The sequence below is a fragment of the Siphateles boraxobius genome, unplaced genomic scaffold (assembly GCF_051911475.1).
Source record: "Siphateles boraxobius isolate OS27281-9 unplaced genomic scaffold, OSU_SipBor_1 61, whole genome shotgun sequence".
Classification (NCBI taxonomy): Eukaryota; Metazoa; Chordata; class Actinopteri; order Cypriniformes; family Leuciscidae; genus Siphateles; species Siphateles boraxobius.
In genome coordinates this window covers 10,092,944-10,111,602 of record NW_027509188.1, presented here as the reverse complement: position 1 = coordinate 10,111,602, position 18,659 = coordinate 10,092,944, and the positions used below count along the sequence as shown (strand labels likewise).

Genomic DNA, 18,659 nt, shown 5'->3' with positions numbered 1-18,659 from the left:
TTCTCCTCTGATTAGGTCTCTATTTCCCTCTCTGTTCTTGCTGCTTTCTTTGTCAGATTCTCATTTGAGTTTCTCATGCTAGAAGCAAACTTCTGTCTCGCTCATTTCTACATTGTCCAGCCCAGTCCTGTCCTGTCCTGTCCTGTCCTGTCCTGTTGGCTTCCGCCTGGCAAGTGCAATCTGTTCTCAGCTAATCATCTTATTATTTACTCTGTCTAGTTCATCTGATGCTACGAGAGACCTGGTAGTCACAGTCTATCTTCGACCCGCGACCTCTCTGAGAGACCTGCAGCCTGTCGCCGCTACTCGGCTATTCTCTACTGCTGTCTAAAGCTTTTGAAGTTACCTGAGAGACTTTTTATGTTCCTGTTATCGCCCTCTCTGCGGGTTGTTTGTTTTCTCCATTATCATTCAAGAAGAAGATCTGTGTACTACCCTGTGTTGTCATTAAAAGATTCTGTTCCTGTTAAAACGCTTTTGGGTCCTCACTTACCGACATAACATAAATGCCTCATTCTAAGGTAATAAAAACATTACGGTTTATTAAGTAAGTTCTTTATACACCACTGAACACATAGTTATGGATGTCATATTGCATTTCTGTTAATAGATACTCAAAATTTTCACACATTGCACCTTTAAGATATTTTTGATGAAATCCGATGGCTCAGGGGGGGCTCCATTGACAGCTATTTAATTAACACTTTGAAGGTCAGGCAGGAAATAAATTGTTACAATAGTCCATGTCACTACAGTGGTTCAATCTTAATTTTATGGAGTGACGAGAATACTTTTTGTGTGCCAAAACAAAACTAAATAGCTACTTTATTCAACAAATTCTTCTATTCCGTATTGTTGTGGAAAATTAATATTTTACCTTGTCTTTTTCATTTTCTTAGACATTATGGTTTTTTTCTTTCTATTCAATCATGTGTTTCTCTCCTGATACTTTTTGTATTCGCGTGGCAGGAACAAAGACACACAAAACAAATGGTCAGAAAGGGCCTTTTGATCCTTTAACATAGGTGGTTTGTATTCGGGCAAGACAGGGGTATTGTTTAGCCATAAACAAAGCCTTTTGGACCTCACAGGTGTGAGGACCGTAAAAGCCCAGGAAAGGGGGTTAGAAGGACCATTGTATTTTCTAAAACCAGCTAGATCTGGTTTCACTGGGTGAGTGGAAATTTATGGGAGAAAAGACTTTAGAGATGGGGGGTATAAAGGCTGTCTGTTTTCTGTGTGATTTGGGTTTTTGTTCCTATCGCGAGGTAACTGTCGCGGTATTTCTGTGAACAAACCTCTTTTAAAAGAATAAAACTTTCTTTTAAAATACAATTGGAATCTTGATGTCTTTTACTGTGATGCCGTTTGTTTAATTATTGTTTTTGCCACAACAGTCTCCGATGCGTTCACAAGAACACCACGATGCGTGTGTCATCAATACGTGTGTTGATGACACGTTCTGACATATGACCTGGAAATGCAGGGCTGTGTTTTTAATGAGAGGAAGACTCACGCGAGGTTACGCATGCGTTGTGGTGCTCTTGGGAATGTGCGTCGGAGACTGATATGGAAGAGAAGAAATTGTTGAATAAAGTCTTTATTTTGTTTAATTGGCGCACACAATTTTTCTCGTGAACGCATAGAATCTATACATGATGGAAAAAGATTTTGGAATATATCCTTAAGAAAGCAAAAAGTAACAAATATTGAGTTTACAGGCAACACCTCTTTCAGTAAAATAGTGGGTATAGGATCTAGGATACATGTTTTTGGTTTTGATGCCTTAAATGTGTCTTGATGTCTGTTGTTTAGTGGCATTAAACTTTGGTTAACTTGTATTCGTCTCTTTTAGATCTGACGGCATTTAAATTGGAGAGTCAAGAACTTAATGGAATGGAAGAGAAAGATCAGGATGGTAAACATCATGGTTTCATAACTGGAGAAAAATCTTTTAGTTGCTCACAGACTGAAAAGATTTCTTCACAAAAAATCCCTCAAAAGGCTGGAAAGAGTTTCGCTGAAAAACAAGACAAATTCCACATGAAAATTCATACTGGAGCAAAGCCATTCAAATGTAATCAGTGTGGAAAGAGTTTCACAAGAAAAAATGTCCGTAACAGACATGTAAAAATTCACACTAGAGAGAAACGTTACACCTGCCAACAGTGTGGAAAGAGCTTTGATGAAAAAGGACACCTTAGAACTCACATGAGTACTCACACTGGAGAGAAGCCTTTTACCTGCAAATTGTGTGGAAGGGGCTTCACTGATAGAGGAAGCATTAAAATCCACATGAGAATTCACACTGGAGAGAAACCTTACACCTGCCAACAGTGTGGAAAGAGTTTCATTCAAAAAGGACATCTTAAAGGCCACATGAGAATTCACACTGGGGAGAAGCCTTTTACCTGCACATTGTGTGGAAAGAGCCACACTGATAAAGGAAATCTTAAAAAACACATGATAATTCACACTGGAGAGAAGGCATTCATTTGCCAACAGTGTGGAAAGAGTTTTGCTCAAAAAGGACATCTTAAAGGCCACATGAGAATTCACACTGGGGAGAAGCCTTTTACCTGCACATTGTGTGGAAAGAGCCACACTGATAAAGGAAACCTTAAAAAACACATGATAATTCACACTGGAGAGAAGGCGTTCATTTGCCAACAGTGTGGAAAGAGTTTTGCTCAAAAAGAACATCTTAAAAGGCACATGTCAATTCACAATGGAGAGAAGCTTACACCTCCCATAAGTGTGAAAAGAGTTTCACAACAGAAATAAACCTTGGGTATCACATGAATATATCCGATTCACACCGGAGAGAAGCCGTTCAAATGTGACCAGTGTGGAAAGAGTTTCAAAAATAAAGTAACCCTTAATTGCCACTTGAGAATTCACTCAAGAAGTGTGGTAAAAGTTTCAGTCAAAACAGACACTTAATCCCCTGGGAACTAAGCCCTTTTTGGTCCGTTTTCTCTATTTTTAGATTTGGGCTTATAAACCATATGTTTGGTATCTTTGGATTCAGAAGACCCTAAGCTAACATAAGCACACATGTAATGTGTTTATAAAGGAAGTATGAGTGAAAAATGTACAATAAACTAGAGAATTTCAAAAACGATAATTTGACTTTTGTCATTTATTACTGAAAATCACACCTCACACAACAATAGTGAACAGTTTTTGAACAAAAAATATATTTTTCAAACCCTTTGGTTGACAGACAGTTAGCGCTTTTTAAATCAATTGTGTAAAGAACAATAAAATTATTAACTTTTTAGATGACATGCTTGGCTGGCTCAATCTCCTCGGTGGAAGCTGAGGTGCTGTTGCCGGTGTAGATGACGTGCTTGGGTCATTATCATTACTGAAATAAATGTAAAAGGAGAGAGGAATTACACAATGAAACTGGAAGCTTCTTTTTGTGTCAAAATTCAATGTAGAAAAAATAACAACTTCACTATAAACTCATGTAACCCTATGAAACTCCACTGTCCACTAAAAACAGTATAGTTCACTAAAACAAACATTTCATGTCTCAATCTCTCTCTGACTAAAAATCCAATACATAAACATGCTCAAGATGTATGAGACAATAAATTACAATGATAAAGAGGTTATTTGAAGTTACACACCTTTTGACCCACGACGTATACGGGAGGCCTTGACCGGTGGTGATCGGCCTTAGCCCTAGTGCGCGCCCCCACCTGGAGCAGAGTCTCAGGCTCTGGTCCATGTGCGGTGGCACCTCTTGACGAAGGCGTGAATTGAGGGGACCATGACTTCGGATTCCAGACTTGGAAAAATTGGTGGCTGGTACCCTAGACTACACTCAAATGGAGAGAGGCCCGTGGATGACACAGGTAACGAGTAATGTGCATACTCAACCCATGAGAGTTTCTGGCTCCAGGAGGAAGGATTCTGAGAAACCAAGCATCGCAACACTCTCTCTAAGTTGTAGGACCAGGGTCTCGAAGGGACAGACAACGGTTGGAATAGCCCATCCAGTGGGTGATTGGAAGTCTTTCCACAAGCACAGACTGAACATGCCAAAACAAAACTTCGAATGTCGCGAGCCATGGAGGGCCACCAGAATCGTTGCTTGACCAAAAAACTGGTGTGATTGACTCCTGGATGATATGCTACATTGGAACAATGACCCCACCGAATGACGTCGGACCGTAAGCCCTCCGGCATGAATAAACGACTCGGTGGACACCACGGGCATTACCCCTTCTAAGGCGAACGGACCTTGGACTCGATCTCCCATACGAGTGTGGAGACAATGAGTCTCTCAGGAAAAATACACTCGGGAGTGGACGGGCGAACGGAACAGTCAAAAATTTGAGATAAAGCATTGGGCTTGATGTTTTTGGAGCTCGGACAATACGATAGAGAAAATTCAAAACGACCGAAAAAAAGTGCCCACCGAGCCTGCCTGGAGTTGAGTCGTTTAGCTGATCTGATATATTCGAGGTTCTTATGATCGGTCCAGACGATAAAGGGTACCTCTGAACCCTCTAACCAATGACGCCACTCCTCCAACGCTAACTTGACTGCCAGCAACTCTCTGTTACCAATGTCATAATTACACTCGGCAGGAGATAAACGATGAGAAAAAAATGCGCAAGGATGCATTTTGTCATCCGTGGTTGAGCGCTGAGAAAGAACCGCTCCTACCCCCACCACTGACGCGTCGACCTCCACCACAAACTGACAAGAAGGATCAGGGGCTACAAGAATGGGAGCTGAAACGAAGCGGCGCTTGAGGTTGGTAAATGCAGCTTCAACTGCACCAGACCACCTGAACGTCGTCTTGGTGGAGGTCAAGGCAGTCAGAGGAGCGGCTAGTCGACTGAAATTGCAAATGAAACGCCGGTAAAAATTGGTGAACCCCAGAAACCTCTGCAGGGCCTTACGGGAATCTGGAGTTGGCCAATCCACCACAGCCTTAACCCTCTGGGGTCTAAGGTGTTTTTGGGGTCCTTGAGATGTTTTGACATGCGCTGACATTTGTGATTTTTTCAGTTGCTTATAAACATATTAATGGCAAAGGAGTCATTGCACTCTATTTATCACAAACAGGGCTACCATAATATGTGTGCAACATGTATGTACATGTTTGTATTTTTGAGAAAATATTGTTTATGCATGGTTATTGAAAAAACTAAAACTTAAAGTTTCTGAAATAAGGCCACAAAACACATACTAAATATGTGTCCACAAGACTTTTGACTAATGGATGTGGTCGCCTAGAGTTTTTGCTTCAAAATGATCTGAAAATCATCCTGCCTAATCATTTACACAAAACAATACATTGATTTAAATTTTATAAGACACTTTTTGTTTGGACAGGCAATATGCGTGGAGGTGTGTTCACAGCTGAGAAAACTAAGACCTGCATAATGAGCCCCTTAATGAGCTGCATAATGAGCCTTTCACACAGGTATGTCATGGGATACTAGAGAATGTGAGGACAAAAGGATATATATATATATATATATATATATATATATATGTATATATATATGTGTGTGTGTATATATATTACAATTACAAATTGTAACCAATTGCTAATAGGTTACAATTACAACAACAATATTTCAAGTGTATTCTTTCTTTGTAAAAAGTATACATTTGATCATACATATTTCAAAGGTAAGGATTCATTAGTTTGAATATTGGAACAAACACTTTAATAACATCTTAGTTGATAATTCAATATACCTACTTTATTTTTGACAAAACATCCCATACTATATATTTAACATACAAGCAGAAATTGGCGAATAAAAGCTTATTTAATGTGGCAGTAGTCTTTTTTACAGTAAAATCTTTATAATTTATCCAAAACTAATCAACAAAATCTTGTCTAAACATTCATATTATTTAGTCTGTAACATATCATGTTTATGATATATTAGCATATGTTAATTTGCAGTTTGTTGCTTATACAGACATTTTATTTCAACATATTTCAGTCTATTTTTACTCATCTCAGTAGGCTATAGCAATATTGTTTTGATGTGTTCATGTAAAAATAACAAGTTTACTAATGTAGGTGCAAGAGTGAATGAACAGCACAGACACGCGCTGTATAACTGTAGTAAACAGCGCGCGCCTGTGTCGTTCATTCATCATTCACACACAGACACGCAGTTCATATTTAAACAGTCTTTTTGCGGTTTCCAGACACTTCAATATCGCGATTAGAGCAGAGCACTTAAGAATAAATAATTTACTACATCAGCTGGATCCGTTGCTCCTCGAAATGAAACTACCAGCACTTCTGGTACATTTTCCAGGATTATTAGAATAGTAGCTATTATTCCTCACAGCGCAGCAAGACGACGTAAAGTACAAGATTTTCATTAAACTTGATGTGTTTTATAATTCAGCTGGTGGGCGTTGGCATGTTTGCATGGCTTGCCTCAGATCATTTGCGTTTGAATAGCGCGCGCTCTCCGTGGGCGTGGTCACTTTAACACGTAATCAAGTCAAGTTTTATTTATAGAGCACAAGTTTAAAGCACTTTGGAACAACTACGGTTGTGTTACAATACAATAAAATAAATCAATAAATTAAAAAAAAGAGAAAAGTAGTAGAAAAAAGAGAAAAATCAAGTATCAAAATCATTCTGTGTAAATACATACATACATAACGTAGGACACCGACTAATTTAAAATGCGTTCACAACATTACTCAAATGCAAGAGAGTGAAAATAGGTTTTTAAGCTGGATTTAAAAGCAACCAGAGATGGAGAGGTCCTGATGTTTAAAGGTAAATTGTTCCAGAGCTTTGGGGCGACTACAGAGAAAGCTTGATCACCTTTTGATTTACACCTGGAACGAGGGACAGATAAAAGTGACTGATTGCAAGATCTTAGTGACCTAGAGGCTGTGTATGGGCTAATAAGATCACAAATATAATCTGGGGCCAAACTATGTAGAGCCTTGTATGCAAAAAAAAGGATCTTAAAGTCGACTCTAAATTTTATTGGTAGCCAATGCAATGAGGCAAGAACAGGGGAGATGTGATCTAATATCCTGTATTTTCTGAACAAAAAAAACAGAACTTTTGCTTCACTAACAGAGTGTTGATAGACTGTTAAACAGTCTTTCAAACTTTGGTAGGAGACTTGAAGCCCATCCCTTTTCCACCTGCGCTCAGCCTTCCTGCACTCTTGTCTGAGAGTACGAGTAGATGTATTTAACCAGGGCTGAGTACTAGATCTGACCTTACACTTCTTGCGCTTAAGTGGAGCAACTGTGTTTAGAGCAATACAAGAGGTGGAATTGAAAGTTTCAACCAGTTTTTCAGTATCCATACAAGGTGACAGATAAACATTGGAATTTGAAAGTATTTTGGAATAAGACTCAGAAAATTCGAGAGCAGTAGTTGCATGAAAAACACAAGAGTAGTGTGTAGGACGAGAAAGGATAGGCTGAATATATGAAATAGCAGGCTCAAACACCACAGGGAAATGATCAGAAATGCCAGCATCAAATACTTCACAGATTTGTACAGAGACACCGCGAGACAAAACAATGTCCAATGTATGGCCTTAAATATGTGTCGGTCTGGAGACAGAGTCCATGACGTTCAAAAAGTGTTAAACCATCGGTTTAGATGGGCAGCAGACATGGATGTTGAAATCCCCCAAGACCAACACCCTGTCACAGCGAGACACTTGATTTGACAGAAACTCCGAAAACTCGTGAATAAAGATTGTATTGACTTTAGGAGGTCTATATACCAAGACACAGAGTAAGGGGGCCATTTAGCTAAATTTGTAGGAGCTGTGCCTCAAAACTAAAAAAGTCATCTATAGGCATAAGTCTGCATTTGAATGAGTCTCTGAAGTTTGTGGCTAAGCCATCACCATGTCCACTTGGCCTAGGGGTGTTACAGAAAGAATAGTCAGATGGGGATAGCTCACTAAGAGATGACTGTTCACCAATTTTTAACCCTCTACTGCACGCATTATTATGCAATCATGGAAAAAAATTGTACAGTGTTTTTTTATATATAAAATAGACTCAAATTAACAAATTTATTTATTTATTTATTTATTTATTTTTTGGGGGGGGGGGGGGGGTACTTTTGGGTGCGTTGCCGTATGGCAACATTGTGCGACAATGGAACAGCCTGATGCGTTTTCTCCCAAAATGACATGAAATTCATAAATGATTACAGACCTGTCTCTTAGAAATGAAATTGTTTTTATTATTTAAAATATTTACAAGAGCTTTGTGTACTACATATGGAACTAATTTTCAAAGTATCATTTCAACAAAATTTACAAAACATCTGATGCAAACTCATAAGAACAGTTCAAGTGAAACTACTCGATGTGAAACGCCTTAAAGCAGTTGTTCTCTCCGTTAAGGCAGAGGTGCACCTTGCACTTAGAGCAAACCACTCTGACGATGCCCTTGCAGCCAGGATTCTTGCACCTTCCTTTTGGTGCACCCATCTCTGGCCAGTGATCAAAGCGGTCAAGACGGATGCTGCTTGGTGGAAGGGGGGCAGTGGGTCCTTTGTGCCGCTTCTCTTCTATACGGACCTCCAAACTCTGTGAGGGTCTACCTTTTCGTTTGGTGGTGCCCTTGTTGACCTGTGTAAGGCAGAGGGCCACATTGACCTTGAAGTCCAGTAAGCTCAATTGTGTCTTCTGTGAAATTTCCATGGCATCGGAGTCCCTGCGGTAAAGCAACCATGCCTGCACCACTGTAAGATCAAAGAAGTGGAACACAATCCGGTGGTACCACTTCTTGGATCTGATCTTGGTACGGTACAGGGCAATGAGGGAATCCAATAGGTCAACACCACCCATGCACTTGTTGTACAAGGTGACAATGTTGGGGCGCACAACTGTTACCATCTGCTTTGCTTTCTTGTCCCACCTCTGCACTGTGGTGGTGGGGTTTGCTGCAGCGAAGGTACTGAGGAGGATAACTGGACGATTGTCGTACCATTTCACGGCATTCAACGTGCCGCTGTTGTGTTTTGCCTCCATTTCCTCAAATGTTCCCCGACCTTTAGCCTTCATTTCTTTGTCTTCTGTGAAGACACAACCGGCAAGTCTGTTCTTTCTCACAGTTCCCACACTGTGGATTTTTAATTTCTCCAGGATGACTTGTAGGTCTACCCCACAAAACCAATTATCATAAAACAGTTTGTAAGACATGTTGGAAGGGATGACTGAGGCCAGTCTTAGCACTACATTTCCACTTGCACCGATGTCAGGCATTCCCTCAGCAGCAGGGACAGCACCAGTGTAGAATTCAAAATTGTGGACAATGCCATGTTGATCAGCTAACACAAAGATTTTGTATCCCCATCGTTTGGGCTTTTTGGGGTTGTAGGTTTTCAGCCCACATCTACCCTTAAAAGGGACAATTTGTTCATCGACGCAGAGCATTTCATCGATTGGAATGTCCTGGAAGCTCTTCAGAAGTGAATTCAACAAAGGCCTCACCTTGAACAGTTTGTCAAATCCAGGTTGGCCCTCAGCAACTTGCTCATTGTTATCTGCAAAGTGTAAGAATCTTTTAATCGTCTCCCAGCGGGACAGGGACATGACATCTGCCACTTTATCAACTCGGGTATCTTTGCCCCAGTACATACGGGTGTACGGTAAGCCATAAGCAGACATGTAAAGGCATATGCCAAATAATTGCTGAATCTCATCTGCTGAGGCATTAAGTGGCTTGCTGGGATCTTCCTGTACTGCGTAAAGATACGTCTGCTTTGCCACATCTTCAAAAACTTCTCTACTGAGAAGGCCTTCAAAGTATTGAATTGGCTCACGGACCATCATTGGATTCGGTAGTGCACCTTTCCATTTGGGTAATGGCAGGATGGTTCGCCTTCTTTGCCATTTCAGATTCTGAGCCTTTTCCACCTCAGGAGGTGCAGGTGCCTCCTCCTGAACTTCAACTTCAACTGAAATATAAGAAAAAATAGTTACTGCTGCCATCAAGTTTAGGATGATAGAACAGGCATGTGTTTGTGCCTTTGCGTGTGCATGTGTGTGTGCGTGTGTGTGCATGTGTGCGTGCGTGCGTGTGTGTGTGTGTGTGTGTGCGTGCGTGCGTGCGTCTGTGTGTGCACATGTGCATGGGGACTGCACAGCGACTTGTGTATGTGGTTATTTTTTGTTCACCATACAGATTTTGGAATGAAAAATACTTTACACTTTTCCCAACATCAGCTCAACACTGTGCAAAGGACGACATGTAACCTGAATGTTGACCATACCGGAATAGATACATACCTGTCTCTTCGTCCTCTGAGTCTACTAGGCCTAATTCTGCCTGCCTCTCATACTCCTCGTCACTGATCCCTAGCTCATCCTCACTTTCATGAGATGGTATAACTACTTGTACCCTGTACATTTCAGCCCTCCTCTCAGCCTTGCCATAGAACATTGACGGCTTCATTTTCTAAACAAAATAAGCGTATATATATTTTACTTTTATACTTTACTTTTACTTTATAAATTTATACAAATATATATAAATATATGAGTAGAATACAACCATCAAACTATATCAGTGCATCCATACATTGTCATTCATACAAAGCTACTCTGCATTAGCATGGGCAAAATATTGTTCCATTACCGCACAATGTTGCCATATGGCAACATACATATTTTATTAAATAAAAAGGTAATATAAGTATCAAAACAATGTGACAATGATTGAAAAAAGATTAGAACTTACCCCAGATGCTAAATATGAAAAAAATGAGGAAAATCTTCACATATACACGAGCACTTTTTCAGCAGCTGGAGTCATCAAAAGTGTGTGAAAAGAATGACGTTGCAAGGGTGTGTATAGTGTCGTGATGTCATCAAAGCATATCATTGGTTACCTCCAGGTTCTATTATGAATTTAAGATCAATCAGAGCTCATGTTTATTTTCAAATTTCAAGAAATGTCCAAAGAAAGGGTATGTTGCCATATGGCAACACCGTGCAGTAGAGGGTTAAGCATGTTTAAGTCACAAATAAAACATCCAGGGTATGAGAAGTAAAAAAAGTCATTTAAAATGAAGGTCTTATTTGACAATGACCTAGCATTGACTAGAGCCATTTTAGGTGTCGTTGATGATGTGGCAGTGTCCAGTGGAGCCCTTGATGAAACATATTCCAGACAACAGAGATGCGCAAAATTGACATTCCATTTTCAGGACGTTTTAGTATGCAGTCAGCAAGAGGAAGACCATACAACGGGGATAGTACATCCATCAGCCGAGATTGTAGAAGCGTTTTTTGCACGCTGTTTGCGACGGGAGCCCCGGTGTATGTAGCGACGCCGGCGAGCAATTCCAAGAGCAACACAGTGATTGTAGAGTCTGGTAGGCAGTTTTGGCCGGGCTTTTGAGTTTAGATGATCCAGATCCAGAGATGAATAAAAAAACATTCACGCCAGCGTTCGCTCGACCGACAACATTATATACCTTGTATATAGGTATAATGAGCTGAAAAGAAAAAGACTGAAATCTCTCTCTTTTCATACAGATTACATAAACTGAGAATATATGTTTTTTATATAAATTACTTCATTTAAAAGAAGAGAGTTCAAGCTTCATAAAGAAAAATCTCTCTTGCTTGTATGACAAGTATTCGCGGAGTTACAGTTAATTTTCGGACGCGTTTCAGAATGGACTTCACTGACAGAGAGAAGGCAAAACTCACATCATGTTTATTTTTCTTTATTTGACAAAAAGCACAACACTTTGTTTTTATTGTGAGAATACACAAAAATAATAGACACTTAACAGGATCTAATGATGTATAAGACTTATATGTAAGATCAAAATCAACAGAGTATCTTGAGTCTCTTTTGCACTGATAAGAATAAAAGCGAGCCTATCGCACAGGCGCGATAGCTGACCCCAGGGGGTTAACCTTGTCGGGATCCATACGCACCCCCTCGGAGGAGATGATATAACCCAGAAATGGAACCGACTGTGCATGGAACGAACATTTCTCTGCCTTGACAAAAAGCCCATTCTCTAACAGCCTCTGGAGCACTAGCCTGACGTGTTAAATGTGTTCCTAGAGAGAAGAAGAAAATATCAATATGTCATCCAGGTAGACATATATGAACTGATCTACCATATCTCTCAGCACGTCATTCACGAGTGCCTGGAAAACCGCGGGGAGTTAGACAGACCGAAAGGCATGACCAAATATTCAAAGTGTCCCCTGGGGGTGTTAAAGGCAGTTTTCCATTCATCCCACTTCCTTATGCGAACCAAATGATAAGCATTACGTAAATCCAATTTCGTGAAGACGGATGCTCCCAGTAACCGCTCAAAGGCTGAAGACATCAACGGCAAAGGATAGGTATTCTTTACCGTGATGTTGTTCAGCCCTCCGTAATCAATACACGGTCGCAGAGAACAATCCTTCTTCCCCACGAAAAAGAACCCTGCACCCGCTGGAGAAGAGGAATGGCGGATGAACCCGGCTGTCAGAGAATCAGAAATGTATTTCTCCATGGCCCCCCTTTCTGGAGCAGAAAGTGAGTATAACTTGCCTTTAGGCTGAGACATACCTGACAGTAAATCTATATCACAGCCATAGGGACGAAGGGGAGGGAGAGAAGCAGCCTGTGACTTACTGAACACTCCCTTCAGGTCCAGATACTCACGTGGCACGTTAGACAAATCTGTGTGTTCATCCTGAAACACAGAACAAGACACTGAAGAACACGCAGACAACAAACAAGCAGTGTGACAAAATTCGCTCAAGCGAGCCAAGAATTCCTACGCCAGTTTGTATGCGGGTTATGGAGCACCAGCCAGGGGTGTCCCAGAACCACAGGAGCAGAAGGAGTGTCAATCAAAAGAAATTCAATGTCCTCTGAGTGATTGCCAGAGGTGATGAGTCTTAAGGAGGCCGTGGAATGAGTGACGGTGGGTAATTGTTGACCCTTAAGCGCAACCAAAACCCAACTATAGAGATGGGTTGAGAGAGCGCGACCACAGGTATCATGAGTTTGTGAGCCAGGTTAATGTAAAAAAAATCGCCGTAATCTAGTATCCACTTGAATAGCCAAGTCTATAAGTTTATCCCCCCCTTATCCACCCCGTGGGTAAGTCCAAGGTGTAATTCTCATCCTTGACAGAATCAGAAAAGTCCATATAAAAAATGTCCCATTTAGCCTCCGAATTCCAGCCACACTCCGCCGCCAATGTGCGGAAATCAATTGAGTAGTCCGTTACTGGACGATCTCCTTGACGCAACTCCGCAAGCAGTCGCGCTGCGTCTCTACCAGAAGCGGCACGATTAAAGACCTTTCTGATCTCGTGAGAAAATGTTTACAAAGAACAAAGAACCACCGGGGTGGTGATGGTGCAGTGGATAAGACACATGCCTTTGGTGTGAGAGACCTGGGTTCGAATCCACTGTGAGACACCAATGTGTCCCTGAGCAAGACACTTAACCCCTAGTTGCTCCAGAGGCGTGCGACCTCTGAAATATAGAAATTGTAAGTCGCTTTGGATAAAAGCGTCAGCTAAATGAATAAATGTAAATGCAAAGAAAACACAGCAAGGTAATCCCTGTTTCCAAACAGTAGTTCCCCAAGTGGCCGCTCGACCCGACAAGAGAGTTATAACAAAAGCCACTTTAGACTCCTCATTGGGAAATGATGAAGGTTGCAGAGAGATGTACAGGGAAAATTTAGTCAAAAGTTAACTACATAAATGCGGCTCACCGGAATAGAACGCTGGAGGCGGAAGATGAGGCTCAGTAGCACGAGTGGTCTGAGCGACAGAAACAGGTGGGGTAGTGGTGTCAAGATGTTGCATAGATGTCGGCTCAGTCCTTAGTTGTTGCAGCTGGGTAGTTATTTACGAAACTTGGGTCATCAACGCAGCGCGACCCGTGGCCATCGTCTGTTCCTCCTTCTGTTGCATGTGAGTATCGCTCTTCGACAGAATTTCCCTAAATTTCGTCATACTTGCTGGATCCATCGTGGTCGGTTCGTTCTGTCACAATAACGAGTCCCAAGATCCAAGTGCAAGTAAAAGACAGTTTATTAGTGGCAAACGGGGAACATCACTCAAAACGCCACAGGTTGCAGGCGGGCGACCTGAATTCCGTAATGCCTGGAAGCAAGACGAGAAGGCAAAAACCGCAAGGAGACTCCAACAGGAACTAGGTGAGAGAACAAACAAGAGTGACGAACCGACAACACAGTGCACACGCCAGCTAGATAAAGGCAGCTAATCAGCTGTAGTACATAAACTCAAGGAATGAAGACACAGATTTATGAATCGTGACAATCTGCCTTTAAACTGGTTTAAATCACTGAGACATTTGTGTTTTTCACTGAATTCAAGCGCTTCTCGTTGGATCTCGAGACCGAGACCGATCAGAGTAAACGCGTCTGCTCTAGTGAGCTCACGCTGCGCTGCCGTTTGGACTTTGAGCTGTGTAGCAGCCCTTCAACTTGGAATAAACAGGCTTGGGAGTGTTTCCATACGGGTGTACTTTTATTCCGACGAGTGTGCATAGCATCAACACCGTGAAAACTTAAAGGAAAATAACAGAGGCAGTTTAGCTAGATGCAAAATGATCCTTTGACAAATGCACAAATGCTAGAAAGCTAGCATCAGATTGATAACAGCATAGCATGCAACAGCCATCACAAAATGAATCTCATTTCCATTTACATGAACATATGAAATGAATTAATATGAAAAAGTACATTACAATGAACCACATACCTCGCTCCGCATATCAAAGGGTGCTAAAAGTAGTGATCCAGGGGGGGTTCTGCCACCATTAACTTAACTTGGACAAACTTCGTGAATTACTTTTACTGCCAAACAAATAAGTACAGATGAATAACACTTAAACATTTTAGTTTAAGGTTACAGTAATATTTTCCGACCTCAGACATGCATTGTCTCATATCGTGCCTTCCCGCGTTTACCCCCTTCATGAGTGAGCGCGTGAGCGGATGAACACAGAGAAAAAATAGTCCCCCCTGCAGATAGCATGTCAAAATAAAAGTCACATAAAATAAAAATATAAAAACTGGATAATCATAATAAAACACTGCTAGTGGTCAACTACAAGCTGAGTGGATAAATGATTTGTGTGGCGCGCGGTTCAAATGAGTTTAGTTCCGCTTTTGGCGAATAAACATTATCGAACATTTATTGAACTCTTGATATCGTTTTATCGAGAAAAAAATATATCACAATAATTATCGTTTTATTGAACCCCTCCGCCGTAGCTCGACGTGCGCCTCCAAAAAATTGTAACTACGCGTCGAGGCGACGCAGACCACAAGGGCTGTGATTGGTCAGATGCACCGCGATGCAACTCAACCTGACGCAGAACCATAAAACGGCAACGACGCCGTAGGAGTGACGGCGTAGCTACGCCGTGGAGTTGACGCAGAAGCATAATGAGGCCTTTAGATGACAGTGGACAATGGCCAGAGGACAGTGATAATGCCATGGTCGGGCACAGTCAGGCACCAGAGCAGACGCCAGAGCTTCAGGCACAAGAGCAGTCACCAGAGCTTCAGGCATCAAACAACACACCAGTGCAGAAAGCAAGCCGGCTCGCCCCTAGAAGGAAGAGGCCCCACACCTCTGACTTTGAGTAGAGCCGCATTGGAGGCTGTGAGAAACAGACCGGGACCGGGACCTGTCCCCAGCCTCCTTCTCCTCCTCCCCCTCCACCTATTCCTGAGGATAGTGATAGCTATTTTTTTTAAAGCCTGCAGGAAGACTTTAAGGCAGGATCTCAAGTTTGAGATGCACCGCCTGGTGTATGAGGACCTGCGCCTGGACACGACGACAACTCAGTCCTGAAGTGTACTCAACTAGTCTCTCCCCTGTGAAGGCCTCCTTCCCTTTACCTCTGTAATGATAAAAGTTTGTCAGGATAATTACGATTCACGTGGCTACACGGAAGCGATAAAAAATTCTCAGAGCCACCAGGCACTGTTTTATGCAAATGAGCGGCCGGATCGCATTAAAGAATTTTCTGTTAAAACGGTGTCATGTTAGCGGCCCCTAAGTTAATAACTAATGATCGTTGCGACGGAAGTGAATCAATCAAAACTAACTTTAGCTGGATAATAACTTTATTCTAGAGCTGCTGTAAAGCCAAAACAGTCTCTGTTACTGTAATTTCCTATTATCACTGTAAAGCTGCTTTGAAACAATCTATATTCTTAAAAGCGCTATATAAATGAAGGTGACTTTACTTGACTATGAGACAGTGTCGTGAGGTTGACCCTTAGGCTGAGAGGAACGTGGTGCAGCTGACAACACTGTGAGGGGTATTAGTAAGCTTTTTACCCTCGCAGTGCTGTCAGCTGCCCCTGTTCTCTCTCCCTCACATGCATGGTAAATGCTTTTGCTTTAAGCTGAGAATTTGATTAAAACCACGTTAACGTCTGTCTGTTTAATGCATAGCTGGTGCCAGCAGACTTGTTCAACACGTTGACGTTAAAGGCCCTGTTGGGACCAAGTTTTTTTTAGCTCGCTCAAGAGTAAATGTTTAATCACTATGCAAGCATTTTCATCAACTAGCTTATTAATAAAAAAGTTACGTTGTATGAATTTTTTTTTTTCAATAAATATTGTAAAATATTTTAAACATTCGTGGTTGTGTGTTTCATATTGTTTTTAAATCCATGTTATATAGTTTAAAAATGTTTAGGTGCTTAGCTATGGAAACTATGCTTTTAATGTAATTGGTGGCTCTTAAAAGAGCCATTTGTTGCATGCAGTGCAGCGCCGCCGCTCCCACCATGCGCATCACGCACTGTGCGTAGGGCTGAGGGGGCACCAAACATAGCCTAATGAAAAATCAATCATCATATCATAGTCATAATAATTATAATGCCGATATTATTTCAGTATAGAAATATTATTAGGCACTTTTTAGGGATGTATATAACAAAACAGGTACTGGTTGCACTAGGTTTATACTCCAGGTTGCCAGCTGACAGCTCCATTGGTGGAGAAATAGGAGGTATATGTTTCCCGGGCACAGATGGCCTCCCGTGCCGAGTTATTGATGCCCACTCGGGTTACTGCCTGTAGGCCAGCAACTTCCCTGACAGCAGCTGGTGGTGATCCTGCACATCCTGCAGTTGCCATTGTTGGCTGTTGGCGTCTTGGAGGTTCTCCTCAGGAAATTATGCAGGACACAGGTAGCCTTCACACAGGCGTCCACATTTGCATGGCTGACCCCAATGACTCTTCTGTACATACGCCATTGAGATATACGCCAACAATCAGCCTTGCATGTGACAGCCTGAAGTTGAATACTCTGCGTCTGCCAGAGTGGTTGGAGCCAGGGAAAGGCAGCATGAGGTTGGGGCGCAGTGGGAAGGCCTCATCAGCAACAAAAACATGTGGCTGCAGTCCTAGATGCTCAGCTCCCGGCAGCAGAGCATCCTGTGGCAGGGCAAGAGTCCTGTCCAGTAGTGCCCGGCCGAAGGTGGAGTTGGCCAGGACACCGCCGTCACTCGTCCTCCTGTAGCTGCATCACATCCACTACTACTGTGCAAAAACAAACAAAAATAACGACTTTATTTCAACTATTCATTTCCTTCTCTGTGGGCCTCTAGTCAGTTAACGTAGTGTGATTGCGTAGAGCTACGTCACACGTAGGCTCACTATTGGCCGGCGCTGGTCATGTGTGTTATGCGTGCGACGTATAACAACAGAAGCTTACGCTATTACACTAGTGAACTGACTCGAGGCCCACAGAGAAGGAAATTAATAGTTGAAATAAAGTCGTTATTTTTGGGGGGTTTTGCGCACAAAAAGTATTCTCGTCATTTGATAAACTTAAGATTGAGCCACTGTAGTGACTTGGACTATTTAAGTGTTAATAAATACATTTATTTTATAAGTATTTATAACATGTTAAAATTTCTCACTATTTGACAGGTAAAAAGTCGCATTTTTATTCATGCAGTTATATAGTTATAGTTTGTATTCATTTATATTACTTTTTTCATTATTTTCCTTGCTCTCAAAATGTTTTGCTGTTGTTGAATAATCTTATGGTTTTGTGGTTTTCCCAAATACAGATAGAAGGAATGTCTTCATATCACTTCTTTATGTCCATTGTCAAAGGGATAATGATATTAATCCGTTCACACTTGTTGAATTTGTGCTGGTCAAACAAAAGTCCAAGTGAGCATTGAGGAAGATGAAACTAAGATTATCTAATAAACTCTCCGTATTTTTCATCATCATTGCACATTCTTCAAACTGAGCATTTGCACATCCTGCACTAATGTACAGTTATTTTGTCTTTTTAATCTTTTGTTTATATGTTTATATTTATACTAGTTTTGTCAGCGTTACCACGTTTATTTCAAAATCCTTAACGCGTTAAAATAATTTAACACAATTATGCATCGTTCCCTGCCTACTGTTTGGACTGTTATCACACCGTCCCTCAATCTCTTGTCGTGTCTGCTGTCTTGTCGATAAACCCGTTAACACTCTTTCTGCATTTGAATCCTCTCTCAGCAATCCGTGACAGAGGGTTCCGGACAAAACTGGACTCAGCAGAATGAGTATCAGAATCCTGCCATCTTTCAGTCAATCAAGTCAGTTCCAGCCACGTCTGAGTCTGCCGAGTCAA

The 18,659-nt window shown here is 41.5% G+C and overlaps 1 protein-coding gene across 2 annotated transcripts in view; it reads left to right on the top strand.

Annotated features, from left to right (window-relative positions):
- The window catches only part of LOC143718332 (uncharacterized), a 249,635-nt gene that overhangs the window by 11,962 nt on the left and 219,014 nt on the right, over window positions 1-18,659 (top strand). The window contains exon 3 of one of the 2 annotated variants that reach the window (XM_077209402.1): window positions 1,856-3,127. The exons of the other annotated variant lie outside the window; for it this stretch is intronic. Coding sequence (XP_077065517.1) covers window positions 1,856-2,784 — 929 coding nt within the window. The 3' untranslated portion in view covers window positions 2,785-3,127. Of the gene's footprint in view, window positions 1-1,855; window positions 3,128-18,659 lie in introns of those variants that run through there. 2 annotated transcript variants of the gene reach the window in all.